The sequence below is a fragment of the Ovis canadensis genome, chromosome 24, assembly GCF_042477335.2.
Source record: "Ovis canadensis isolate MfBH-ARS-UI-01 breed Bighorn chromosome 24, ARS-UI_OviCan_v2, whole genome shotgun sequence".
In the NCBI taxonomy this organism is placed as follows: domain Eukaryota; kingdom Metazoa; phylum Chordata; class Mammalia; order Artiodactyla; family Bovidae; genus Ovis; species Ovis canadensis.
Genome location: NC_091268.1, coordinates 54,676,328 through 54,702,726, shown reverse-complemented (window position 1 = coordinate 54,702,726; position 26,399 = coordinate 54,676,328). Strand labels below are relative to the sequence as shown.

The 26,399-nt window shown below is 62.2% G+C and overlaps 1 protein-coding gene across 1 annotated transcript in view; it reads left to right on the top strand.

Moving 5' to 3' along the window:
• The window catches only part of SDK1 (sidekick cell adhesion molecule 1), a 724,823-nt gene that overhangs the window by 657,024 nt on the left and 41,400 nt on the right, over positions 1 to 26,399 (top strand). The window contains exons 29-35 of the mRNA XM_069569592.1: positions 4,135 to 4,329; positions 5,447 to 5,648; positions 9,524 to 9,627; positions 11,865 to 11,935; positions 18,839 to 18,974; positions 20,101 to 20,160; positions 22,063 to 22,164. Coding sequence (XP_069425693.1) covers positions 4,135 to 4,329; positions 5,447 to 5,648; positions 9,524 to 9,627; positions 11,865 to 11,935; positions 18,839 to 18,974; positions 20,101 to 20,160; positions 22,063 to 22,164 — 870 coding nt within the window. The remainder of the gene's footprint in view (positions 1 to 4,134; positions 4,330 to 5,446; positions 5,649 to 9,523; positions 9,628 to 11,864; positions 11,936 to 18,838; positions 18,975 to 20,100; positions 20,161 to 22,062; positions 22,165 to 26,399) is intronic.

Sequence of the window (26,399 nt, the reverse complement as noted above, 5' to 3'; positions counted from 1 at the left end):
ATGTTTTACCGGGAGAGCTCGCAGCATTTAGAGCCTTCCTTGGGGGTGGGGGGGAACCACCCGGGAGTGGCCGCTCCCCACCCCGCCCCCCCATTGGCAGCTGCTCCACAGTCGCTCAGATGCTGTGAAGCTCCTCAGACCCCGAGGGTCTGTCCCTCCAGACAGGCCAGATCCCCACCTCCACACGGTTAGGAGTCGGGCTGCCCGTGGGGGCCGAACCTTGATCTCTAGCTTCTTATACGAGGGTGTGCATGACTCTGCTGAGAATTCGGGGCTCAGCCGAGTAGGGTCCGTGTTAGCAGAAGTGTGGTTTGCTCCGCTGTTGCATTTGTCTGCCCCCCAGCCTCATACCGAGAAGCTGTAAAACCAGTGACCCAGGGGGCATCCAGGCTAGACCGATGCTTACCACCCTCCCCCCGACCCCCAGGGAGATTCAGCCGCTGTGGGCTCCCTGAGCCAGGAGTGGGCACTGCGGGGCCATCCCCACCCACGGTGCCTGCAGGGGGGTCGGCAGCCCTGTGCCCTCCTCGCAGCCTTGGCCTCGGGGCCCCAGGGTGGTCCCTGAACAGACAATGGACAGAACTCTCAAGCGGACACCATTTTTCTACCCAGGAACCACCCAGTCCTTCAAAGGCCTTGCTACCACCTGGGAGGTCTGCCCTCGACTCTCCAGAGTCACTCTGGGGTCTCTTCACTGTCAGCTCCTTTGACCAAGACGCCCCCCACCCCACCCCTGCAAAGGCCCCCCCATCCTTGGCTGCACCTTTTCTGACTCTCCCCCGGCCCCGGCTTCCCCTGCGGATGGCCCGGAACCCGCCCTCCAGCCTGTGGCGCCGCCTCCTTCCCTGCTGGTTCTCTAGACGAGCGACGTGTCCTCATCTTCCGGGTAACTCGAGCTGCTCAGGCTTCTGCAGCCCACCGCATTCCCCCGCGTCCTCATGGGCCGCGTGTGGTCGTGCCCCCCCTGAATGCCCCCGGGACCTTCCACCGCGGCTGCCCTTGGCCCTCTCCTCTCCACCCCGGGACCCAGATCCCCGTTCCTTTCTCCCACGGCCGGCTCAGCTCCTGTTTCTGAGCTTGCTGGACCTGGGATCAGATAACGAGCCTTTTCTGTGCAAACACCTCCGTCCTGCCTCGCTTCCCATCCATGTTCCCTAGTGTGTGGGCCAGTGCTCTACAGTAGCTCTTGGCTGTTCCTGTACAGAAGGCTCTCTTCTGCTCATTGAGCCCGTGTTGAGGTGAGGTGTGAGCGTCCATCCTCCGGGTCATGGCACTGCAGAAGAGGACCGCAGGGACACAGTCCCCCTTCCAGGGCAAAGGACAGGAAGGTGCTCCTGAGTCCAGGGCTGAGGCATTTTCTCCCAGGCGCTCCTTGTGACCTGGATCAGAGACTAGACCAGGTTTCCTGCGGTTCTCCGGGGTCGCCTGGAGCTCTCGGGGCCCAGGTAGAAACGCCCCCATCAGTCCAAAAGAGAGAGGACAAGGAGTGAGTGAGGGGCCATGTGATGGAGCCCACACGGGCAGGTGGAGGTGAGGTCAAGGGTCATCCCAGGGTCGTGCCCTGAGGGGCGGGGCAGGGAGTAGGGGTGGAGCCTTTGGTGGAGGGCAGACCTCAGCCTACCCGGGAGGCAGTTAGTGGCTCCCATTTAGATCGCAGCTCACAAAGATGTGCCTTTGAACAAAATCTCGGTTTCACCCCAGGATTTTTAACTCCAGCAGCAGATAATCTGAGCAGAGGTGAAACATGATCAAGAACAAACGATAGCAAAAGAGCATCAGTAACCACATCCAAATCCGCATTAATTCATACTCACCGGGCGGAAGGTGATTTGAATGATCAAGGAGTCTTCATCACACGTGACTCTCTGAAATACAAAGGGACACGTTAAGGACCACCTGCCGGCTGGTGGGCACCGTGAGGGGGGTGGGCCCTGGGATGCCTCGTGTTGACTGCACGGCAGTGTCCCCCTGGGGTTCCCAGTGCCTGGGAGGCGCTGGGTAGGTGGTTTCTGCTCCCCTAGCCGTCTCAGCTGTAGTCATGCCTGCTCACAAGCTGCAAAAGAAACCTGGTCAGCTCAGATCTACCCAGAAGTTCAGTGTGCACACACACAGGGCCCAGGCCTCAGAAGTACATATGTTCACCTGTTTTTAACGCAGAGTTCCTTTCTGCCTCTCTGAGGGCAGAGGGTAGGGTTGGAGTCCCTTCTTCAGGAAGCGTGGTGTTTCTTCAGTGGCCGAGCTCACTCACCCTGGGGACACGCCTCCCTCTCGAGGTCCTTAAAATATTGTTTGATCACGTTCTTGTTGCTCTCTGTCTGCCTCTGTAGTCTTTGCGCTTGGTCGTGAAGTTCGGTTTGTCTTTGCAGAATCAGTTCAGTTCAATCGCTCAGTCGTGTCCGACTCTTTATGACCCCATGAACCGCAGCACGCCAGGCCTCCCTGTCCATCACCAACTCTCAGAGTCTACCCAAACTCATGTCCATCAAGTCGGTAATGCCATCCAGCCATCTCATCCTCTGTCATCCCCTTCTCCTCCTGCCCTCAATCTTTCCCAGCATCAGGGTCTTTTCAAATGAGTCAGCTCTTCGCATCAGGTGGCCAAAGTATTGGAGTTTCAGCCTCAATATCAGTCCTTCCAATGAACACCCAGGACTGATCTCCTTTAGGATGGACTGGTTGGATCTCCTTGTATTCCAAGGGACTCTCAAGAGTCTTCTCCAATACCACAGTTCAAATGCATCAATTATTTGCAGAATACCTTTCTTTAATTCCTTGCCTTAGTTCAGCTACTTTCGTACAGGGCACAGGCTGACTTTCCTCCGGTGGCCAGGTGGACACAGGGGTCATTGACTGTGTCCGGTCACAGACCCCCTACCCCCGTGCCCTATGTTACCTGCTGTAGCTTCTGTGGATGAACCACGTGCCTGCATGGATGGCGCTGCCCGCCCCCCGCGTCTGGTCTGCTGGGTGCCCCTCTAAATCTGCTGAACACAGGCCTCACCCTGCGCCTCAGTCTCCTTGCAAATCCCGACAACATACAAATAATAATACGACACGTGAAAGCTGGAGTGGAAGTCCTGAGTTAGAGCTGGTGTAGGAAGGCGGCTTACATCCCTCTGGTAGCAGTGGGTGAGCTTCAGGAGAGAGCTGGGGGTTAATAGAGAAGAAATGTAACTGTTTTACAGTGTAATGGGGAGAAAGAGAGCAATGATGTAACTTCAGGACGGTGTGACAGGCAAGGGGGAGCTGAGGGAGCAAGGGGGAGGCTGGTGCTCCCACCAAGGAGGCGCACACTGCTGGGCGTGCAGGAGGAGGGCTCCACCCAGGTGGGCCTGCTGACCACGTTGCCCTCCTTTTCCAGACACCAAGTGTCCAGGTGTCTCAGAGCTGGGTCTGCAAGTCCTCTGCCGCTTTGGGCGCAGGCGGAGGGACCTGGAAGGGCCTGGTCTTCAGGGCGGCCTGGTCCTTAATGATGTGACTTTCAGCAGCCATGGACCCTTGATGATCAGGGCACTCAGAGAGGTGGTCCAAGCTGAGGGCCCACCCGGAGCTAATGTGCAAGCCCCCTCCCGCTTCCTTGACTGCGGGGAGAGCTGTCCCTGGGGGAGCCCCCCACCCCACCCGCTCAGAGCCACGGGGGTGAGGCTTCTGGGGAGCAGGAGCGCTGGGGTGGCAGGAGGAAGAGGGGTATGCAGACAGACAGACAGACAGCAGACATGGGGTCTGAGCACAGGCACGAGCGCCTCTAGGGCGGCCGCCCCGGGGAGAAGGGCGCCCCAGGCAGGGCGACCCTTGGAGGGGGGAGCAGAGCTGCTAGAAGGTGGGGGTGGGGGCAGAGAAGGCATCACCCTCTGTGCTGCTCCGGAGCGTCCTCCGGCCGGGGCCACGGGGAGGAGGCAGCTGTGCTCATGTTGAGTTCTGCAAAGAATGGAGCGGGGGCCTAGCGCCCCGAGGCCCCCTTCATCCCTGGGCCTGGCTTCCTTCTCAAGGGCCCGGCCTGCAGCTCAGACGCCGGCCTGAGAGAGGGAGACAGCGCAGAAACCCGGGGCTCGGTGGGGTGTCCCAGGTGGGGGCTGGGGGCTTCCCTGAGAGGGGGTACGGCTGACCAGCAGTCTTCGTGCCCCACACCCCCAGGCTACCAGATCGCCTACCGCCTGGCCAGCAGTAGCCCCAACACCTTCACCACCGTGGAGGTTGGTGCCACCGTGAGGCAGTTCACGGCCACCGAGCTGGCCCCCGAGTCCGCGTACGTCTTCCGGCTGTCGGCCAAGACCAGGCAGGGCTGGGGGGAGCCGCTGGAAGCCACGGTCATCACCACTGAGAAGAGAGGTGAGACCCGGAGGCCCGACTCAGTGTCGGCCAGCGGTGGGGAGAGGCCCAGCGTGCCTGGGCAGCGGGTGAGGGGTGGGGGGTGGCTGTGCAAACTGCAAGTTTATTAAGCACCTCCTGGGTCCTTCCTGGAGCTGGACGCACAGCTGGTCCACACAGCCTGACAATCACCGCAGGCCCGCATCCTCAGCCCTGATGTCTGGGGTTCAAGGAGAGAGACTGCCCCTCCTCCCTGTCCCCCTTCTCCCCTTTCCCACCAGAGGTGCCAGAGCCCCTGCTGGCTCCTCACCCCCACCCCCCGCCCCCGGGAAGCAGTTAGGCCAGTCTTCCAGAGTGGGGAGCAGCAGGGCTGAGTGCTCCCCGCCTCCAAAAGGCGACCGAGAGTCCCAGGCCCCGATTCTTGCTTTCCTCCTCAGAGGCCACGCAGCCCGTTTGGCAGGAGCAGGGAACGGACAGGTTTGCTCAAGGTTTGGTGTGACTTAGCAGAGGCCACAAGGAGGCGCAGATGTGACCTCCCTCAGGAGCAGCCCTGTTCCCCGCCCTCCAGCCCCCAAGCGCCCCTGCCTCCCTGCAGCCCCCATGGCTCAGTGAGGGGCCCAGGAGAACCGGGCCCCTTCCCATGGGCCCAGGAGGGGACTCGGGCTCTCAGGCCGCAGCGTGGGCCTCAGGGAAGGGAGTTAGGTCCAGGCCCCTCGCGGCCATCCCCGGGGGGCTGGCAATCAGCTGCAGCGTCATTTCCCCCCGCACGTCCTGATTGGAACCCGCGCTCATCACGCCGCACAGCTCAACAGTTACTCCTGCCCTGTGGGGCTTCTCTGTTGACGTCGATGGGGTGAGGAGCCCGGGCGACAGGCGAGTGACCCCCACTCAGAAACGGGTCCCAGCCCCGCTCCCCGAACCCAGTGCCGACCTCAGAGGCTCAGCGCGGCCCCCAGGCTGCCCACGCCACAATCTTCATGGTCCCAGGCCCTAGTCGACGTCCAGGGAGCACGAACCAGGGTTAAAGAGGCGCTGGCCCAAAATCGGAAAGCAGGAGAGTGCCCCAGGCAGCCGCCGAGCCCCCCCGGAGCTGCTCGTGGTGCCCCGGCCCTGACCTGGCATCCTCTCTTGGTCGCAGAGCGGCCCGCACCCCCCAGGGAGCTCCAGGTGCCCCAGGTGGACGTGGCGGCACGCAGCCTGTGTCTGCGGTGGGTGCCCGGCAGCGACGGCGCCTCCCCGATCCGGTACTTCACGCTGCAGCTGCGCGAGCTCCCCGGGGGCCAGTGGCAGACCTACTCCTCATCCATCAGCCACGAGGCCACAGCCTGTGTCGTCGAAAGGTACCGAATGGGCAGGGAGGGCCCTGCCCTGCCCCAGGGGCCCTGCTGGGCGCTCCCCCCACCGGCTCCCGCCCTCCCAGTAGAGAGGCCCACACTGCGAGCCCGCATCTGCCCTCTGGCCAGCCCTCCCATGCTAGGACCCAGGAGTCCCAGGGCCCACCCCGGCCTCTTCCTGCCTGTCCATCTGAGCTCTGTCCGCCCCGGCCACCCTTGAGCTGTGGGATCTAATGAGGCGATAGGGGTGGAGGCCCCCAGTCCCTGAGGCAGATGGCAGCCCAGCTGCCCCTGGCACCGTGTCACAGGCCAGTGTCACGGTCAGGGAGACAACCCTCCTCTGTGCCCCGGTCTGGGTCAGTAAGGCACACCTCTTTCCCCCGCTGCCATCCGTGGCTCCACAGTGATGGTCGACGGCAGGAGCAGGGCCGCCCCCGAGCCAGCCATCTCGTGACCGCTGGGTGTGGGGAGGCCCTGGGCTCGCTTTGTCCTGATCCCACCTGGCCTCTTCTCTTGGCTGCACCTGCTTTGTGGTGGAGGAGGTGAGGGCTGGGGGGCATTAAGTAGCATGCCAGCTTCCTCCAGATGGAACCGTCTAGACGGGCAGGCCTGGGGAGTGACGGTCCCCTGGGACAGAAGCCCTGGGCTGCAGGGTTGGTGGTGGTCCGGGGGGGCCCAGGGAGACGCCCAGCATCACCTGTCACCCATCATCATCAGCCCCGACTCCACAGGTTCACACTCCTGGGTGCCCAGCAGTGGGTACCCCTGTCTTCATGGGTCTAGAGCCCTCGCCAGGACCTCCTAGGAGGGCAGAGGAGGCCCCGTGCTTGTCTAGCTGACCACGGCTCCTCTCCTGGCTCCCAAGAGCCCCGTGCCGGGTGCTGGGTTACGTTCCCATCCAGTTGGGTGTCCCTCGGGGACAGGGCGGTGACTGCCTGGGCTCCAGTGACGGCTGCTGTGCCCAGCGACCGTGGGCCCTGCTGCTTCCCTGAATGTGCCCTCTCCAGCAGCCTATGGGGAGACGGGAAAGAGAAAGGAACGTTTATTAAGCGGCTGCTGTGTGACCAGACTCCTCCAGGCAGGCTGTGCAACAGAACTTCCCCTGCAAGCGCAGATACCATCACCTCCATTTCCATAAATGAGCCGACTGAGACTCCAGAGAAATCAAAGTGCCCCAGTTAGGAGAGGTGGGGTAGGAATCGGAATTCCCGCTTGGCCCTCTTCAAAGCCAAGGCTGGAGGAGGCCTGGGGGAGTGAGCAGAGCAGAGCTGGGGGAAATAGGAGGGTTTGTTCCTCCTCCGTTTTTCAAGTGGTCCTGGAAGTTTTGTTGTGCTCAGCAGGGAGCGTGGCGGGAGCAAGGGGGCAGGAGGGAGGTGGTGACGGCAAGTGCCCGGGGCAGAGGGTAGACCAGTCGTCCAGGCTCAGTAGCCACGGTTGCGTCTCCAGGACAATGAGCTGGCCACTCCCTTCATGGCTTCTGAGCTGCCCCATGCCTATTTCCAGGCGCCAGGCAGGGCTTTCCTGCTGAGACAGGAAGTCCTGCAGCCCAGTGACCCACAGGGACAGTCGTGGGTCCTCTGGAGGAGAGGAGCCTGCTCAGCGCAGGGTGAGGCTGGGAGCTCTGATTCCCGGTCCCCTGGCCCCAGCCCATCCGTCTCAGACCAGGGCCCACTCATGCAGCCGTCAAGTCGTCCCTCACTGCCCGTGATGTGCCCCCGACTCCCTGAGGCCCTGGGGTTCAGGAAAGAAGGGGTGGTCTTCAGAGGTCTTTGGCCTCAGTTCCCAAAATCCTTAGAGAAGAGTGAAGTGCTGAATGCAGTGTGGTAAGTCAGGTGCACTACCGTGTTCCAAACAGAGTCCGCTAGACGCAGTCCACAGGGTCGCGGAGAGTCCGACATGGCTGAGCAACAGGGCTCGCAGGCACGGGCAGTCGAAGTGCTGCGTCTGAACACGAGGGGCACTTCCCGGGCCCCCACCACGTCCCCAGCCTGCGCTGACTCTCACGCCCGTCCTCTTTTCAACCCTCCCGAGAAACTTCCGGGGCAGATAACGTCCCCCTGCATTCGCCCCTCTAGCGAGCGTTCACTCGGCACCGCCTGGCGCCAGGCCTGGCCAGTAGTGGACGAGCAACCCTGCAAGTGTGAGCTCGCGGAGAGCCGCTGCGGAGGTCTCGCGTGGGAGGCGGTCTGGCTCAGGAGGCGGTCTGGCGCGACGGGGTGGTCTGGCGTGGGGGGCGGTCTCGCGGGGGGAGGCGGGGGGTGGGCGGCCTCGCGTGGGGGGGGCTGTCTCACGTGGGGGCGGTCTCGCATGGGGGGCGGTCTCGCGCAGGAGAAGATATGAAAACAGAGGGAGAGGAAAGCTTTCTAATCACGGCTTCCAAAAACGGTCCTCAGTGTTTCAAGATAGCAGAATCCTTTCTCTAAACGAAGTGTTTCCCAGAAGTGATTAGCAACCAGATGGACGAGGAGCTGGTTGACGCAGGGGGAGCAGAGACCCTGGATGCCCAGAGGGTTCCTTAGCATTTCAGGGGTTCCTTGGTCCTCAGTTTGAAAGCCACTGGTTTACAGGTCAAGTGAGAAGCGAGAAGGCAGGGTTGGTTTGAGGCAGGAGGGCTGTGCTTAGACCAAGGTGAGGAAAGCTGGAGGCGGTCTGGATTAAGGGACAGGGAGGGGGCACGTAGAATCACTTGGGATGTTTGGGTCCAGGAAACAGAGGGGATGACGGGGCCACCGCCTGAGGCAGAGGGAAGGGGCAGGAGGGGTGCTCGTCGGCTCCCCATAAGCAGGAGTAGCAGCTGCTGCTGAATGGGGTGAGTGGGAAGTGGCCCCAGGGACGCGGTGAAGGTTTGTGTGTCCTTAGCGCGGACGAGTCCATCTGAAGCCTTTGTTGTTGGTGTGGCTCCGCCCTGGGCACATGAGACCCCTGCAGATCCGGACCACCTGGGTGGGTGGATGGATGGAAGGGAAAGAGGACGCCCGAAGCGGTGGCACCAAGTGCATTCGTGTCCTTAAAGTCTCGTCCATGGGCCAAGGAGGGACATCATTTCACTGTGGGCAGTCGACATCATCTTGGTCTTACTTAGGGTTGTTTAAAAGGAGACTTGTCTTCCCACCCCAGCCATTGACCAGTCTCTGCAGAGGGCAGAGGCCTCTGTCCCCTCCTCCTGCCCTGGGAATCCTGATGGCTCCACCCTGCAGAGCCGCCCTGGGGGTTAGAGGGGTTCGCTCTGGTCAGCGCTGGGTACCCTGGCTGGCTTAGTCAGGAGGGAGGAGGCCAGGGCAGACTCCCAGGTCGTGGGAGTGCAGGCAGGACCCCTGGGGAGGGGGAGGGGCGTGGGCAGGAGCTCCAGGTAATCAGCGCCTCTGGAGGAACCCTCCAGCTCCTTGCAGAGGGCAATTTGTGCATGCACCGAAGTGTCTCTGATTACAGGAGGCGGCTTCCTCCCCCAGGAGCGCTGAGCCTAAGCTCCATCCCCACCGGGAGTTCTGCCCCTCCCTGAATCTCCTGTCCCCCTAGACTGATCATCAAGACAGCGCTGGGGGCTGGGGGCTGCTCCCCAGCAGTCCCGGGCCAGCTCACTGCTGCCTGGAGATGCAGCCCCAGAATGCCCCCTCGTGGGCCCCCCAGCAGGGGGTGCAACCCCAGAATGCCCCCTCCTGGGGCCCCCCCAGCAGGGGATGCAGCCCCAGAACGCCCCCTCGTGGGCCCCCCAGGGGATGCAGCCCCAGAATGCCCCCTCCTGGGGCCCTGCCAGCAGGGGGTGCAGCCCCAGAATGCCCCCTGGTGGGGGCCCCGCCAGCAGGGGCTGCAGCCCCAGAACGCCCCCTCATGGGGGCCCCAGCGGGGGGGGCCCCACGGTCACAGGTCTCTTCTGTGTTCAGGCTGAGGCCCTTCACCTCCTATAAGCTGCGTCTGAAGGCCACCAACGACATTGGGGACAGCGACTTCAGTGCCGAGACGGAGGCGGTCACCACGCTGCAGGATGGTGAGCAACAGGGCCCACTTCCCGCTGCTGCCTGTGCACCCCGAAACCCGGGCTCCTAGAGAGGCCTGCTCCCGCCTTGAACCAGGAAGAGGTCATCCAAGGGAGCGGGGGAGCGGCCATGGGCAGCGGGGTTCCATCGGCAGTGGGGTTCAATTAGCAGCAGAAGCCGGCGCCCCTGCACAGCCCAGGGCCGTAAATCAGACTTCAAGGGCTTCCAAATGGAGGGACGTTTCTTTGATTGGCTTCCAAACCCGAGGATCCATTAGCATCCCTGACATTGAATAATTTATAGGGTCATTAAAGATAGATGCCGTGGGGTAGCTGGTTGTAAGAGCTTTCCCCCATTTTTCTCATTCACGAGCCGTCCTGGTTTGGCCGCTTGACGAATGCACAGTGAAGTGTCAGAGAGACCCCGAAAGCTCCAGGTCCCTCCCCCACCCCTGCTCAGTTCTGCTCAGAGGAACTGGGCCTGCAGATCCCCTGTGAGTTTGTTTGACCATCGGCAGTGAGACCAGGCCCAGAAGGACAGGAAGGCGGGGTCCTCAGGCCCACCCAGCAGACAGGCAGGTGCTCAGGACAGAGTACAGCTGCTGCGTGACGACACTGAGGCTTGGAGCCCAGGCGGCTGACCTGGACCCTCAGTTCACTGGGAGGTGCTTTGTGACAATCCCCAGGCCTGCTCTGAGCTCCCCGTTCCCCGCTTAACTCAGCGGTGGAGCCACCTTCAAACCAGCCCATCCCCACGATCACACCAGGCCTCCGGGCTTCAGCTCTGCTCGTCTGTAGCCCGGGGTATCGGGGCCTCCTCCCCTGAGGGACCAGCCTCGGGGTCTGGGGCCTTGCTGGCTCTTGAACTCGCTGAGGTCAGGCCGCCAGGGCCCCGCGATCCTGACCAGAGAGGTGTCCCCCGCCGCCCTGTTGGCAGGAGGCCAGGGAGGAAGGGCGGGCCCGGATCTGGAGAAGCGGCGCTTGTCCCCTGTGGCGTCCACTGTATTCCTGCATTAGCACCTTGCCTGAGTGCTAGTTCTTAGAAGGAAAAAACCTAGCAGCTTGTCCCTGGGAGAGGGGCACCCACCCGCTCCCCTCCCCCTCACAGGCTCTGGCAGAAGGGGGCCCCCCCCGCAGCCCCCCCCTGCTCTCAGCCCTTTCATATTCAAATCACCTCTTCATCTTCTCTTTGCAATGGGTTGGCCTTGTGTTTTTGTCCTGTGTCTCTGAGTCCACCTCTCAGGGGAGAGGACAGGCCACACGCTGGGGCCAGTGCTGGGGGAGGGGCTTGGGAGCGCACAGATGGTTTGCTGGGAAACGGTCTCTTATCCTGAGAGTACTAAGCCTGCCCCATGTGGGCAGGAACGCTGGGTCAGGCCCTTGAGCCGGAACAGAGGTCAGAGGGGCAGGGTAGACAGCAGCCCCTGGGGCTGGGGGCCTAGAGTGTGGCCAGCATGGACCCGTCCCTGGTCTGGGCCCGGAGGACGGGGAGGCCTGCAGGGTGCAGGGGTCGCTCAGAGCAGCTGAGTCGGAGTGGGGAGCGGGCTGGGGATGCCAGGCACACAGGTGAGGCGGGGTGCGGGGGGGGAGAGGCCCTGAGTCCTTCTGCTCAAAGCCCGTTTCTGAACCTGACTCTGCGTCGGGTCTTGGGTTGTCACAGCGGGGCCGCTGTGAGAAGGCCAGTCCGTCTGCTGGGAGCGGGCCGCCCAGGCCCGGAGTGGGCAGACGTGCTAGACACGTCTGGACGTGATGGACTCTCCATAGAGCAGGGCGGGGTCAAACCAGAGCAGCACCAGGCCACCACCAGGACCCTGGCCGGGCCAGAGGTCTCCCCAGCCCCCGGAGTCAGCCCCCTTTCGTGACAGTCACGTCCGTGTTTAAAGCGAAGGGCCCTGGGCCTGGCTTGCTCATGTGTCCTGTTCAGAAGTAGCTCTGACCCACATACCCCAAAAGAGTGACGCCCCTCCTCATCTGGAGAGGTCAGGGAACTGCAGGAGCACTCCGGGCGCCTCGGCTGTGGAGAGACCCAGACTCTGCGTGTGTCCAGCGGGGCGGGTCCTTGGGCGGTGAGGTCAGGGAGGTGGTCCAGGATTAGCTCCCTCTCCCCTAGACAGGCTGGCAGGCGGGGGAAGGGTGTCCCCAGGGAGGAGGGGGCCGCGTGCTGGCTGGTTGAAAGCAGGCGGGGACGTGGCCCGGGATTGCTGGGCCGAGCTCGACGGTAACCCCTGCTGCTCCCCTCTTCCTTCCAGTCCCCGGGGAGCCCCCACGCTCCGTGTCTGTGACGCCACGCACCACCTCGTCTGTTCTGATCCAGTGGCAGGTAAGGCCTGAGGACCCCACGGCGCTCTGTGAACCCCGCTCCTGTAGCAGTGAGCTCGTTCGGCGGGCAGCCACCCAAGCCTGGGTGGGGCTGGAGAGGCCAGCTGGTGCAGAGCCGTGGTGTGAGTGTGACCTCCAAGGCGGGAAGTCCAGCGCCGTGGTGACCTGCAGAGTGAACTGGAGCGTGGTGTGTGGGGGAGGGGCGGGCAGCAGGACGGCCGGGTGGTTGGGGAGGGGGCCGGTCAGCAGGACAGCCGGGCAGGCCCAGGGCACAGCCCGTCCGGTGGCCGAGTCATCCCAGGCAATTTCCTCTCCTCTCTGTTGCTGAGTGGCAGCTCCTTGGGGTAGCAGGAACCTTTCAGTGTGGACAGAAGACATTTCCAAGTGTCCCCCTGGTGAACTGGGAGCTCACTGCCGTGGCATTCTGCCCTTTCCAGCCTCCCTGGAATGCTGAGACTGGATGGGGACCCAGGAGGCTTCAGCTGGGCTCTGATGGCTGTCCCGGGGGAGCCGCAGCCGAGTGGCCCTCGGGACCCTGGGAGAGGGACAGGCCTGGCCTCGGCCTGCGGGCCAGTTTGCCATAGCAAGACTCTGACCCCAGAAGCCTCTCTGACCCCAGGTTCCTCCTCTGTAAAAACAGGGGTTCCAGGGTCCCCTCTGAGGCCCCTGTGAGGTCTCTGACCCAAGGCCCGTTAGACCCCTGACTTCCATCAGGGTCTCTGGTGAGAGATGGGGAATATTCAACATGGAAACTCAAGGCCCCAAGCACTTCCAGTTCCCACTCTCCACCAACACGACTGACCAAGAGTAGATGGTCTTCTGGGTGGTGCTGAATTCTGCTGGGCATGTGCTTGGTCTCAGACATGGGTCTGGCTGCCCCGTAGCCAGCTGAGCTCGGGGCTGTGGCACCTCAGCCGCTCCCGACAGGCAGCTGTGGACGCCGTGCTGGCTGTCAGCCCAGGCCTCCCGCCCCTGGGCTGTGAGCGCTCAGTCCCAGATGCCCTGCGAGGCAGCGAGAGCTGCACCGAAGGCGCTGGGCGTGCCTGGCCGTCAGCTGTCCTCCTTCAGAGCCCAGCAGGAGAAACTAATGGCAAGAAGCCTGAGCAGGAGGTGGTCAGTATGATGCATTGTGGAAATAAATGCCTGTCAACTGCCAGGCAATTGAAGTATAATTAAAATTATGAGTAATTTACTAAATCAGAGCCAACAGAACAAAGGGACAACGTTTAAATATAGATTTGCATTCCAAACAAAATGTTTCACCTGTAAATCTTTTTTTTTAGTAATTTGTTTAAAAACGCAAGCACTGCCTGTAATTCCAAGGCCACTGACCCACTTGAATGGGCCGTCCATCAGATTTGGTTCCTCTTAGTAGGATGATCAACATTCAAAACTCAACATTCAAAAAACTAAGATCATGGCATCCGGTCCCATCACTTCATGGCAAATAGATGGGGAAACAATGGCAGACTATTTTCTTGGGCTCCAAAAATCACTGCAGATGGTGACTGCAGCCACGAAATTAAAAGACGCTTACTCCTTGGAAGAAAAGCTATGACAAACCTAGGCAGCATGTTAAACAGCAGAGACATTACTTTGCTGACAAAAGTCCGTCTAGTCAAAGCTGTGGTTTTTCCAGTGGTCATGTATGGATATGAGAGTTGGACTATAAAGAAAGCTGAGCGCCAAAGAATTGATGCTTTTGAACTGTGGTGTTGGAGAAGACTCTTGAGAGTCCTTTGGACTGCAAGATCAAACCAGTCAGTGATAAAGGAAGTCAGTCCTCAGTATTCATTGGAAGGACTAATGCTGAAGTTGAAACTTAAATGCTCTGGCCACGTGATGCGAAGAACTGACTCATTTGAAAAAACCCTGATGCTGGGAAAGATTGAGGGCAGGAGGAGAAGGGGACGACAGAGGATGAGATGGTTGGGTGGCATCACCGACTCGATGGACGTGGGTTTGAGCACACTCTGGGAGTTGGTGATGGACAGGGAGGCCTCGTGCGCTGCCGTCCAGGGGGTCACAAAGACTCGACGCGACTGGGTGGCTGACCTGACCTGGGTGGGACGGCCAGTCCGTGCCTCTCAGGGGCCGGTGCGGTTGGAATCTGAGAATTTATGCGTATATTCTAGACAGCAGTGGCTCTGTGTTCACACTGAGTACAGCTCGTGCTGGACATCCGTGTCTCTGAACTGATCACAGTTAAGCTGGCTGTTCTGAGACCTCCAGCGGGTCACACCGTCTGTGACTCATGCACCTCCTCTCTCGTCTCCTCTTCCAGCTTTTCTCTGAGTGGATTTTGAGGCTGTTTTCCAGCAAAATTAACATCCTAAGGGACAGATTGCATCACGTGCAGCGGCCTCGGGCAGGGGAGACTTGGCTGTGCAGGGCACCTTCCTAAGAGTGTGGCGCAGCCCCGGGTCAGAGGGGACATGGGGGCCTGGCCTCTCTGGGACATCGCCTGGCCTTTGTTCCTTTCTCACCGCCTGCTCTGTCATCTTGTGAGGACCAGCTCCGGCGCCGGGCTCTGAGCACCCAGAGCCTCCTTTCCCTGCTGTGAGGTCCACAGACATCAGTGAGAAAATGGGAGGGGAGCAGCCGGAGGGATGTGGGAGGTAACAGGATAGCCAGTCCCCGCCCCCTACCCGTCAGGGCAGGCAGGTCATTATCCGGTGGCATGTCCGCAGGAAAGCAGGCTCAGGTGTGACGGCTGCTGGGCTTCAAGGGCAGGCGCCTGGAGCTGGTTCTCTAGGGCCTCCCGTGCCTGCTGAGCCATGGACCCAGTCCAGCAGGCATCAGAGGGAACCCCTGCTCTGGGCTCCAGGGAACAGAGGTGGTGGGAAGTCCCAGGCGCAGGCCCCAGGACGATGGCAGTGAAGTCCCACTCTGCCTCCGGCTCACCCTGAGACCCCGGACTCCCGGATTCCGGAGTAGCCTCCCCAGCCCCTGGTCCCCCCACCCACAGCCTGCCCTGTCTGGAAAGGCCCACTGAGCTGGCCCCAGCCTGACCCCTGGCGCTCAGCCAGGACTGAGGCTCACGGTGGGAGTCCTTCGAGCCCCAGCTCTCCGTCCTCTTCCTGCCTGCTGGAGTGGGGGGGCAGGTCAAGGCCGGTGCACTCCAACCAGGTTATGGGCACTTTAACAAGGGCCCCTTTTCCAAAACTGAAAAACACCCAGGCCCCTGCGGACCGGCTAGTGGAATTTCCGATTTGCGAAAGGCAGGGTGAAGCACTTTAGACGCTTATGTCGCAGCTCAGGGCACCTCACCAACCTGCGGAGCCGGTCAGCGCTAGAGGCAGGGCTGGGGTGCAGGCAGGACCTTCTGCATCGAGGAGCCCCGCTGACCTCCCGGGGGCCTCAGCCGGGTGCCTTCACTGCCGGGATACTTGTGGGGCGGGGCCTCAGGACCCTCCCTCAGGGGTCACAGCGGTGGGCAGCCTGGGACCCAGAGGGTCAGTAGCCCTGCGACCACTGAGCCTCACTTGGGAAGGGCGGTGGAGAGCGTGTCACTGAATCTGGGCCTTCTCTGCACAGCTTAGGTGTCAGGTGGGAAAACGTCTCTCCTTTGATTCTTACGCATAGACTTTTCCAACTTTCCCATCTGTTGTATTTTTTAAGAAGGGGGGTGAAATAAACTTTCTCTTATGTGCTGTGATAGTTGTGCTTGAAGGAAGCCTAGGAGTGAGGATGTAACTTGTCTCAGCTGTAGCCAGCAGAAAACCAGGGCTAGGGTCGGAGGGGCAGACTGCGGGCTTCCGTCCTTAGGAGGAGATGGCGCCTGCGTGCATTACACACACACACAGACACACACACGATTTGCACGTGGCACCGACTAGCAGTAAGCACTGCATGGAGTCTGCCTTTACCGCCTGGAACCAATTTTTAAATCGCAGAGGGTCGTGCAAAACAAAATCCCTTAAAGCTACCTGAAGCAGTCCTATGAACTCAAAGGGGAGGGATCTAAAAAAAAGTGTATCAGAGGATCTGAAACGCTGCCGTCCTCAGGGCGGGGCGGCTCCAGGGCCGGGGCTGGACAGGAAGCATAGGGACCGCCCAGCACGCCAGGGCGTGCCCTGCTCAGGGGTGTCCCTGAGTCTGCAGTGTGGAGGACAGAGGTTCTGCCCATCAAAACTGGTGGGAAAGAGAAGGGCAGAATAAAGTAGAAACTGCAGCCAGACACAGAGCCCAGGCAGGCCCCCAGGGTTCACCCTGCTCTCACCTCCCTTCCTGAGAGCGCACAGCTCCCCGAGCCCCCAGCGCTCTGGTCAGTCGAGGCCTCGTTGTGGGAATGGCTGGGGCAGAGGGCAGCAGGCTCGCTGCTGGAGGAAGTGGCTGTGTCATGGTCCAGCCCCCGGCCCGCCGGGCGGGCATGTGCCTCCGAGACCCTGAGAGCCCGGCCGGTCACTGGCCCTGCCCACCTGCCCCATCCAGGCGACGCGGGGGTCTGAGCGGGTCCGCCTTCACTCTCGGATTGTTAGTTCTGCAACGGTGAGGTGGGTTTAAAGTTGTCCCCACCTGTGGGCGTCAGGAGAGCGGAGCAAGCACTGACACCCTGGAAGCATTCGGGTCCCGTCCCAGACCCGCACAGGAGGGAGAATCTGGCAGTGAGGCGACCCACACGACTGGTTTCTCAGTGTCTGTGAAGGTGACGTTTAGCAGGCCAGTGCCGTCCGGGTGGGCCTGCTGGGCTCCTCTGGCCCGAGGGGTGCACGTGGATCCCAAGCACATGCGAGTCCACTCCGGTTTCCCAGGCTTGCGTGTCTACGTCTGCTGGGAAGAATGGCCAGCCACGGTGCTTTCGGAGTGGGGACAGGGTGGGGATGGGGGGTCGGAGGACCCAGGAAGTGGCGGGAGAGCACGTCAGGGGCTGCGGCAGACCCACCCTGCAAACCCCTGGGCTCTCGTGGTGAAAACGTGGTGATTCCAGCTGGTGGGAGGAAGCGCCCTTGCTGTGTGCGCTGCCCACTGGCGAGTGCGAGGGCAGAGAGCTGTCCCCTCCCACAGGGGTCCCGAGTTTGGGACCGAGAGCAGTCAGAGGTCACGGAAAACAGACTTAGCTGAGCATCCGGGTCCCCACGGTGCTGCCTGGGTTCAGGGACTGAGAATTGAAGGGTGCGAGTTTGGACAGCAGAGCCCCTGGAACCGGCCGCCCTGCCCTCCCACAGTTCTGAAGGCCAGAGTCCAAGGTCAAGGTGGCGGCTGACTCTGCAGACACAGGGAAGCCTGCTGCCCGCCTCTTCCCGGCCTCTAGTGGCTGCGGCAGGCCTCACCGCTCCTTGGCTTCTAGGCGCTTCTTTCAGTCTCGACCTACGCCTTTGCGTGACATTCTGTGTCCAAATGTCCTCATCTTATAAGAATCTTTGGGTCTTTTTCTGGTCTCAGCATTTGTTAAATAATTGCTAGATTCTATATTGCCTCTTAAAATGTGTTTTGTCTTTACAATCCATCACGCTGAACATCTAGGTGCCCATGTGAATCAATTATCACATTACCTGATGGCGTTCACGAGTCCCAAGTCTGCCAATTTGTCTGCAGGCAATCTTACTGTCCGCGCCCTTCAAGCTCGAAGGCCATCCTGTTGTCTTGGCATTGAAAAGACCCAGAGAGGACTGGTCTTGGCGTTTAGAGGGGTGGGGGAGAGTTAGTCCCAGGCTCACGTTTGTAGATCTCAGGACTGCCCACAACCGAGTGTCCATGTGGGGTCAGTTTCTAGACGTGTGATCGCTGCATTAAAGACTTGGGCAAATAAAATGGAACTGCCCTCTGGGAAGCCCGCCATCGCCTTAGAGCGCTCCCTTCCACAGGTGCCCTCTTCCTAACTTGATTATGTCTGCAGAGACCCGAATCCAGATGAAGTCACTTTGCCAGGACCAGTGGTTAGGACTCAGCATGTCTCCTGGGGGGGCACAGGTCAACCCACAGCAGGGGGCTTTCCTACAGTAGCTGTGGCGTCCACTCGGGCACCAGGCACTCTGGGTCCATCTGTCCGGCTGCAGTTTGGGAGGTTCGGTCCTGAACTGCTGAGGACCGCAGTGGGGGGAGCAAAGCCCATAGCCCCCAGCACCGGGGTCAGCGCCGTGGCCTTATTTGGGTTCCACGTGGAGTGGGATGGCCTTCCTTCCACAGACAGACCTGTCAACCCAACTGGGGATGCCCTCCCCAGGCTCACTAATCAACAGAAACCAGCCAAAGGGGGAGGGAAGTCAGGCCGGGCCCTCCCTGAGCAGCGGCGGTACCCAGAGGGAAGCGGTTGCAAGGTCCTAGGCTCACACGCACAGGCTCAGACTCCCCCACCGTCCGACCTTGTCTCTGAGCCACCTGTCAGCCGTTAGCCGCCTTCCGCTGGGTTCTTAGGAGTCAGACGAGGCCCTGCCCCACCATCGGCCGCTCTTACACCAGCTGAAGTGCAGTGGGTGGTGGGACAGGTTGTTCTAGCCCTACGCCGGTCAGGCGGGGGGCCACCTGGCATGCAGCGGGGTCAGTGAGGGTCCCAGCGAGACGGCCACAAGCCCAGGTGGACAGGAGGGTCGGGGACGGAAGGGACAGGGTGGGGTCAGTGGTGGACGACGCAAGGCCAGGCCGCATCCACGGCCCCCTTTGGTTCTGGGTCTGCCAGGAATGGGCAGCTTCCTCTCCATCTGTGACCTGGGCCATTGTCTCCAGCCCCGGCCCTGGGGCTCAGGTGTCCGGGCTGGACAGGGAGACACACCCGTGTCCACACACACAGGACCAGGAGGCCCGGGTTCTGTCCCCGGACGCCGTCATTCCTCATCAGTGGGACACCTGGCTGTCCTCTTGCCAACAACCGGGGCCCCTCCGGTTGTCTTGAACCAGTGACACCCCACCTTTCCACGCAGCTGGCCAGCATGCAGCCAGGCCCCTGACCATGCTGTCTTTGCAGCCCCCGAGGGACGAGAGCCTGAACGGCCTCCTGCAGGGCTACCGGATCTACTACCGCGAGCTGGAGTACGAGGCGGCCCCCGCCACCGAGTCCAAGACGCTCAAGACGCCCTCAGCTCTGCGGGCCGAGCTCACAGGTGAGCCCCCCCCCCGACCCCACGGCGGAGGTTCCCATAACCACCACATCTGCCCACCCCAGGCCTGCTGGGAACAGCCATGGGGGCCGGAGGGGGTACGGCTCTGCCCCCTCCCCAGCACCCCGACGGTGTGCAAGGCCCAGGGCACAGGGAGGGGACCCAGGAAGGCTGCCTGGAGGAGGAGCCATCTGAGGGGCTGTCGGGGTAAAAGGATGTCATGCAGGACGTGAGGCGAAGAGGGTGACGCAGGGCCCGGCACAGCTTGGTGGGGGGGCAGGGGTCGCCAGCCAGGGTGGGGCTGAGCCTCGGGGCCTGTGCGCCCTGGAGGGAAGTAGCTGGGCCTCCGGGGACAGCAGCTCAGCCCGCACGGAGCAGGCCTGGGGGGCTGGGGCCCGTGGAGCCAGGCCCGGGAAGGCTGAGAGATGCCCCCCAGCACCATCAGAGAAGACACCTGGGCCCCTGGCACCCACGTGGTGGGGGCGGGGCAGGGCGGCCAGGGCACCAGGTCCGGCTCTGCCTGGGCCTCTCTGTGTGGGTCACACACATCGCGCTTGGCCCCCGGAGCCGCTCTGGGGTCAGCGAGGGGCTGCACCTCAGCCCCAACCCCACCGGGGGAGGACCTGGCTCCGCTGAGACCCCCACTCGCAGTCTCCCCAGGTGCCCCTTGCCGACACCCAGCTAGCCGTGACTGTCCCTCTGGGCTGAGTCACACAGACCCCGGAATAAGAGGGTGCGGGAGTCTGTGCACCTACTCACTGTTGGCGGGTCGTCCCCGCCGGCCTGTGGTGCTCACCTGAGCATGTGACCAGACGCGGCTGCCCCGGGACCAGCCAGTGCTGCGGCCCCCAGTGCTTGCTCTGCGCCATGCTCCGCCAGATGCCAGTCCGACCCGTTTAGTCAGAGAGGAGCCCCCCTCCCCCTCACGGGCCAGGGGACCCCCCTCCCCCTCACGGGCCAGGGGCCTGGCTGGTTCAGGAGGCTCCGCGGGGGTCCCGGTGAGCAGACAGGCGTGTGGTGGCCGCTCGGGAGGCAGAGCAGCTTCCCGGCCAGGCCTCCCTCCGCGTCTGCGCCCCGTCCTGGCGCCGGCTGTCCCCGTGCTGACAGCCTGTCTGCTCGCCCCTCACAGCCCAGAGCAGCTTCAAGACCATCAACAGCAGCTCCACCGAGACGACCTACGAGTTAACGCGTGAGTGATCCGCGCGCAGCTGGCGCAGCTGGGCAGTGCCCCTCAGCCTCTCAGCGGACTGAGTGAAGACCAGCTCGGGTTCCCGGCTCTCATTCCTGGAGCCCCCCAACCCCGTCCCGCTAAAATGCATGATGAGCCAGAACCACCGAAAGGGAGTTTCTAGAAACACAGGCTGGGCAGGGGTTCCCAACAGCTGTTCTCGGAGTTTGGGACAGAAGGTCAGCGGGCAGCTCCCTTCTCTAACCCTGCCGGCTTAACTGTGGGCTTACCATCTTCACCCCTGGTGCGTGCAGACACTGTCACGCACCCATCCCCACTGCCTGCCTCCAGAACCCTCCCACCCCCCACCTGAGACTCTGCCCCTTTAAACACTGACGCCCGCCCCGGGCGCCCAGCCCCGACTTCCTGTCTCTGTGACCCCGACCCCTCCAGGGACCTCGCAGCAGGGGACTCGCCCAGCGGGCCCCTCTGTGTCTGCTGGCTTCAGGCCAACGCCCTCCTCACTACAGCGTCGGGGTCTCCCTCCTCTCGGGGTGCGGGGCAGCCACCACACGCACCTGTCCAGCGCTTGTCCATCCGGCCTCTCCTCCTTCTTATCAAATCGCCCCTTGGATTCCGGCCAGGGTGGGTTTCAGTGACCGAGTGCAAGACTCAGGGGCCGAGCTGCAGTTCAGTCCAACACAGAGAGGTCACTGCATCAGAAAGCAGGTAACGGAGGGGAGGGAGAGCTGGCCCTGCCCGGCCCTGTGGGCAGCAGCGCTCTGCCAGCTCATCCCGTGTCGCCCTGGCCAGCACCCGGGGCAGCCGACCAGCCCGGCAGCTGGGGCGGGGTTCATGGAGCCGTGCCCTTCCCCCGAAGCTCCGCGTCATCCATCGTGGGCCAGCTCGGCTGCCCCCTCCCCACCTCGCTGCCTCCTTGTCTGTCCACCAAGTCCCTCCTGGGCTGGGCGTGTCCCAGAGGTGGCCTCTCCAAGGGGTCGGGTGAAGAGTCAAGTGCAGGCCGGGCCCAGTGATAGGGGCTCCCTCCCCGGGTCCCCGCCCAGGCCTTTCTGTCTCGGGTTAGGAAGCATGGAAGGGGCGCCCTGGCCACACGCCGGCGTCTACTCTGGTGCGTCTCTGTGGATTCCTGGCAATCGCACGAGGCCCCAAGTTGAGGCGAAGCCAGTCTGGTGGTTTCTCAGCAGCAGAGCTTGACCGCGGGGGCAGGATCTTGACCGTTAAATATATCTATGTTGGCAAACCAAGGCCCGTGAGGTCTGAATGGCCATGTCCTGGGAAGAAAAGGGCATGAGACGCCAAGTCCATCATGCAGGCCAGGCAGCCACACATGAGCTCTGCACTACTCGATGTGGTGGAAACCGCTGATTTTTTAAGCCATAACTTTCTGGAAGGTTCTCCCAGTCACATGACTGTCCAGAGGCCCCACGTATGTGTCTGACCACCTGAGCGAATGGTCCCTGCAAACCATACCTCCCAGAGAGGGCCCTGCTCTGCAGAGGTCAGCAAATGCGACCCCCAGCCCCTCCCGCCATGACGTCACAGAAGGGGTCAAGGATTGGCCCACGTGGTCGAGCGGTGCCAGGGTCTTGCTCTGTCTGCTCTTCCTCTCCAGGAGAGGTTCCAGACCAGAAGGCAGGCCCAGGTCAAGCTCTGTGTCCTAGACTCACTCCCTTAGACGAGGAGCTTGTTGCCACCTGGCCCCGAATGCAGGACAGCCGTGACTGCCTCACCGGGGGCACGGGCGGGGAGGGGGCACTGCCGGATGGAGGGTGGCCAGCCCCTCACAGGCTTCTCTCTGCAAGAAAGGGCTCCCTCGTCCCCCCAGGGGCACTGGTCACAGAGGGAGCTTTCTAAGAAAGGGCAGGGCTCCATCCTGCTGACCTTGTCCCCTCACCCTTGCAGATCTGAAGAAATACCGGCGCTACGAAGTGGTCCTGACGGCCTACAACGTCATCGGCGAGGGCCCGGCCAGCGCGCCCGTGGAGGTCTTCGTCGGGGAGGCCGGTGAGTCCCATCTGGAGATCAGGGGCCAGCAGCGTCCCCCTCGTAGAAGGTCAGGTTATGGGGGTTCAGGAGGCTTCTGGTCATGCTGGGAAGAGTCTTCGGCCAAGGGCTGGGTGTCCTGGTGGCCCCAGGAGCGATCAAGTCTTGCTTTTGAGAAAGGTCTAGAGGTATCAGATTTATCAGGACATTCTCTAGGGGAGCCACGCTGTCATCCCTGTGGGGGTCCAGGGGTGCAGGACCCTGGGTGCGGGGAGGGGGACGTTTGTCACCCACCGTCTCTGAGCACTGGTACCGGCCCCGAGTCAGCCTGACCGCCCATAACAGCCGCTCCCCAATCTCTGAAAGCTGCATAGATGCACGTTATTCCCCGTTTTAGACACCACCTGGCCCCTGGGCTTGTTTCAAGAACCGTACCCTCTGTGGGGCTGACGCACAGGGAGACGTCGCATCCCACGCTCAGATCAGAGTGCTGCCTCCACCCTGCCCCCTGCTGCCCTGGAAGGAGGGAGTCACCTGCCCTCTCCCCGCAGAAACCCCCCCTGCCCATGGGCACGCACACACACTGCCCACAGCCCTCCCTCTCCCCATAGAAACCCCCCTGCCGTCGGGCACACACACACACACACAGACACACACAGACACACACAGACACACACACACACACACACACACACACACACACACTGCCCACGGCCTGTCCTCTCCCCGCAGGAACACCCCCTGCCCTCGGGCGCATGCACACTGCCCCGCAGCCTGCCTTCTCCCTGCAGAAACCCCCGCCCCCAGACACGCGCGCGCGGACACACACACACACACACGCACACACGTGCACACACACACACACTGCTCCACGGACAGCCGTCTCCTCTGATCTTGGCACATGGCCGAGGGTTCTGCTAGAAACTGCGGGTGCAGAGTCAGGAGGGTGGACGGGGTTGGAATGCCCCTGGGGACAGCGACCCAGGCTTTCGGGGGACTCAGGCTGAATTCTCTGGGCCGGCCACAGGACGCGTCAGGCGACAGTGCAGTTTGGAGAGGTTATTGTCGGAAACGAGCCAGCACTGAGGGTCTCTGGCTTAGCAGGGTTTTTCCGGAAGAGTCACATGGTGTTTTCATGTAGACAAGGATAAACCAGGTGAGCCCATAGGAGACAGCGGGGGCCACCCCAGCCTGCACGGGAGTCTGTCGGTGGAAGCGGTGGCGGTCACTGGGGGCCGGGCACTCCAGGAGGGCCTGGGCCTGGCCACAGAAGAGCCCACACAGGCGGGGCGGACGCGGCACACGCCGTCCGCGAGAGCAGGGCTCTGGAGCCTGGTGGGGCGTCATGCGGGCAGCCGTGCCGCTGGGCTCAGGGTGCGCACAGCCAGCTGGCCGGGACCCATGGAGCTGACCCGCCCGCCCATCAGCCTGCAGCCCAGCGAGAGGACCAGCGGCGGGGCCCAGGTGCTGCGGACAGGGCCTGCATCCCAGGACCCGTGCAGGCGTGTGGAGAACAGGGCTGGAACCCAGGCGGGAGACCCGGGAGATCCGGGACCGTAGCAGCCGGCTGGACGGCCGTGGACGTCTGCTTACCTCTGGGCTCGCGTCCTGGGTCTGTGGTTGTTTGTTGTTCATTTTATGGTAAAGTACGGTTGACATGACACGCGCCATCCTGGCAAGCGTCCAGCCCAGGGGCAGGGAGCCTGTTCACCGGCCGAGTGGCCGCCACCCACCTTCCCCTGCCCCGGCTTCTCCCCAGACAGACGCCCCTCAGCCGTGGGCAGGCCCCCTTCCCCAGCCGCCATCAGCCCTGACTTGCTTCCCGTCTGTGGGCTCGCTGCTCCGGGTGCTCCTCGGACGTGGGCCAGAGCTGCGTTTGTCCGCTTTACCAGGCTTCCGTCTCCCGGCATGTTTCCCGGGCTCACCCGAGCTGCAGCAGGTGTCAGACTCGGCTCCCTCTCGCGGGGGAGGACTCTCCTCTGGGTGCAGACCCTGCGTTCGCTGTCGGTCCCTCGGTGGACGCCTGGGCTGTCTCCCCATCTTGGGTGCTGTGGTGCAGCTGCTGTGAACCCAGGCGGGCCGCCGCCTGTTTCTCCCAAGTGCCAGGAGGGTGTCCGTCGGCTGCTTCTGTGGGTGGGCGGCCTTCAGTAACCTCCAGTCGGGGACGCAGAGGCAGAACCCAGAAAGAGACCAGGCTCCCCCCTCAGGCTGCCCCCCCAGGTTGGGCAGATGTTTGGCCCCGGAGCATTGCTCGGCCACCCGTGTTTACGCCCAGAGAACGTTCTGGAAGGAGGACGCCATGCTTCCAGCACGGCTGCCACGCACCCTTGGCCGTCCAGTCGCTGCCTCTCGCAGCCCAGGGCCCCTTGTAATGTGCTCCTCCTGACTTTGAGCTGCTCTCAGGCCTGCAGAAAATAAAGCTAAATGGGGGCAGTTTCCATTCACTCGGCCGGACGCTTCATCATTCGGCAGGAAATGCTCAGACTTGTGTGAAAACTGCCCGAAAACAGCGAGTTTCCCGAGTCAGACCTGCAGGTCTGAGGGTCACCTCCGCCGGCCCTGGCTCTGTGATGCTGGCCTGTCACTCCACTGCTCTGAGCTCCGGCCCTGAGGACCACAGTGCAGAGGGGAAAGCTGCAGGCTGGGAGTGAGGCGACGGGGGTCCTCACCCCAACCCTGCCCCCAGCTCGCCCGCCCTGCCTGCAGGATAAATGTCCAGGACACACTGGGCCAGGGCCGGCCAGTAAGTAGTGAGCGACTGAGGCCCCGTGCAGGTTCTTGGTTGGTCTCGTCCTGCAGGACAGCGAGAGGTTGAGAGGTGATGAGCTGTGGGTCCCCTCTAGCCTGAATATGTAGTTTTTAAATCCTTCTAACCTCAGAAAGGGTAACCTTTAGGAGATCTCTCATTCAGATTGATTTCTGAGTCCGGGCATTACAAATCGGTAAAAATAGTACACTAGGAAGAACTACAGCTTGCAAGAGATAGAAACCCAAAGAGGCTTGAGCTGAAAGAACCTGCCGTTAACTCGCATAACAGAGAAGTCAAAGATCCTGGGTGCAGCTTCAGGCGAGGCTGGATCCAGCATGCTAACAGGCTGTCCCTGTGCTCCCTCTTGGCTCCTCCTCCTCTCAGCTCACTCCTGACTCAGGCAGGCTATTCATCAAGGTGGCCCAGTGGCTCCAGGCAGCAGAAAGAGCGCCTTCTCCCACAGGGAGGAAACACCTCTCCCCCAGGAGCCCCCCGAGGCGGGCAGACCCCAGAGGGAGAAGCACCCCCAGGACCTGCTTGTCAGAAGGATGGCATGAAGGCCAGGAGCAGGTCCCTGGAGGGCATCGCGGGTCTGTGATGACACCTCTGGGCGGCTCTCAGCTCACACAGACACCCCCAGGGGAGACGGACACCTAAAGGCGTCAGCGCAGGGTGGCCCAGCAGCCCTCCATCTCCACGGGGACAGAGCCCACACAGGAGCAGCGCCCCACCTGCCCACAGGCGAGGTCGCCTCGGGGACCCACCTGGGGACGCCGCACTCGCTCCCTGCCAGCCGTGCTCTGCTCTCACACCGCCGGCTTCGTCTCAGCTGCAAAACCCTTCACATCCCACATTTTCTCCAATTTTACAAATGGCGAAGCTGCGCTCGGGGATTGGACAGACTCCCCACATCCCGCCGTCCGAGCCCGGGGCTTAGACTCGCCATGCGGGGCTTTCCCTGCAGCACAGCGTCGGTCTTTTGGAAAATGGTTTTGTGACCAGTTTCCTGCTTTTTCCCATTAAGCCTCCTTGGAGTTGTGTTTGGTTCTGGCTCAGCAGTGAGGTGAACAGAGGAGACAGCGGAGAGGCAGGGGCCGGGGCCCCGAGGGGCGAGACGTGCTGGGCCGGCGAGGGGTGGGGGGCTGAATTCCCCGCCCGCCTCCCCCACTCCCCCTCCTCAGGCCCCCGGAACCTCACCATGAGGGAGAGAAGGAGAGAGGCTCAGAGCCAGGCTGCCTGGGTTTACACGAAGCAGAGTCCACATGCCTGCTGAGTGCGTGACCTCTGGCGGGTTGCTGGGTCCCTCTGGGCCTTAGTTTTCCCGTCTCTGTAGCCTGCGTGCTGAGTCACTCAGTCATGTCTGACTCTGGGCAACCCTATGGACTGTAGCCCATGGAACGCACTGGACGTAACTGCTGGGAAATGCCCATGGGTCATTGGCCAGACTGGTGTCCAGAGGGAGACGTGTAGCTCCCTCCGGGGGACTGTCCACAGGGTGGACACCACC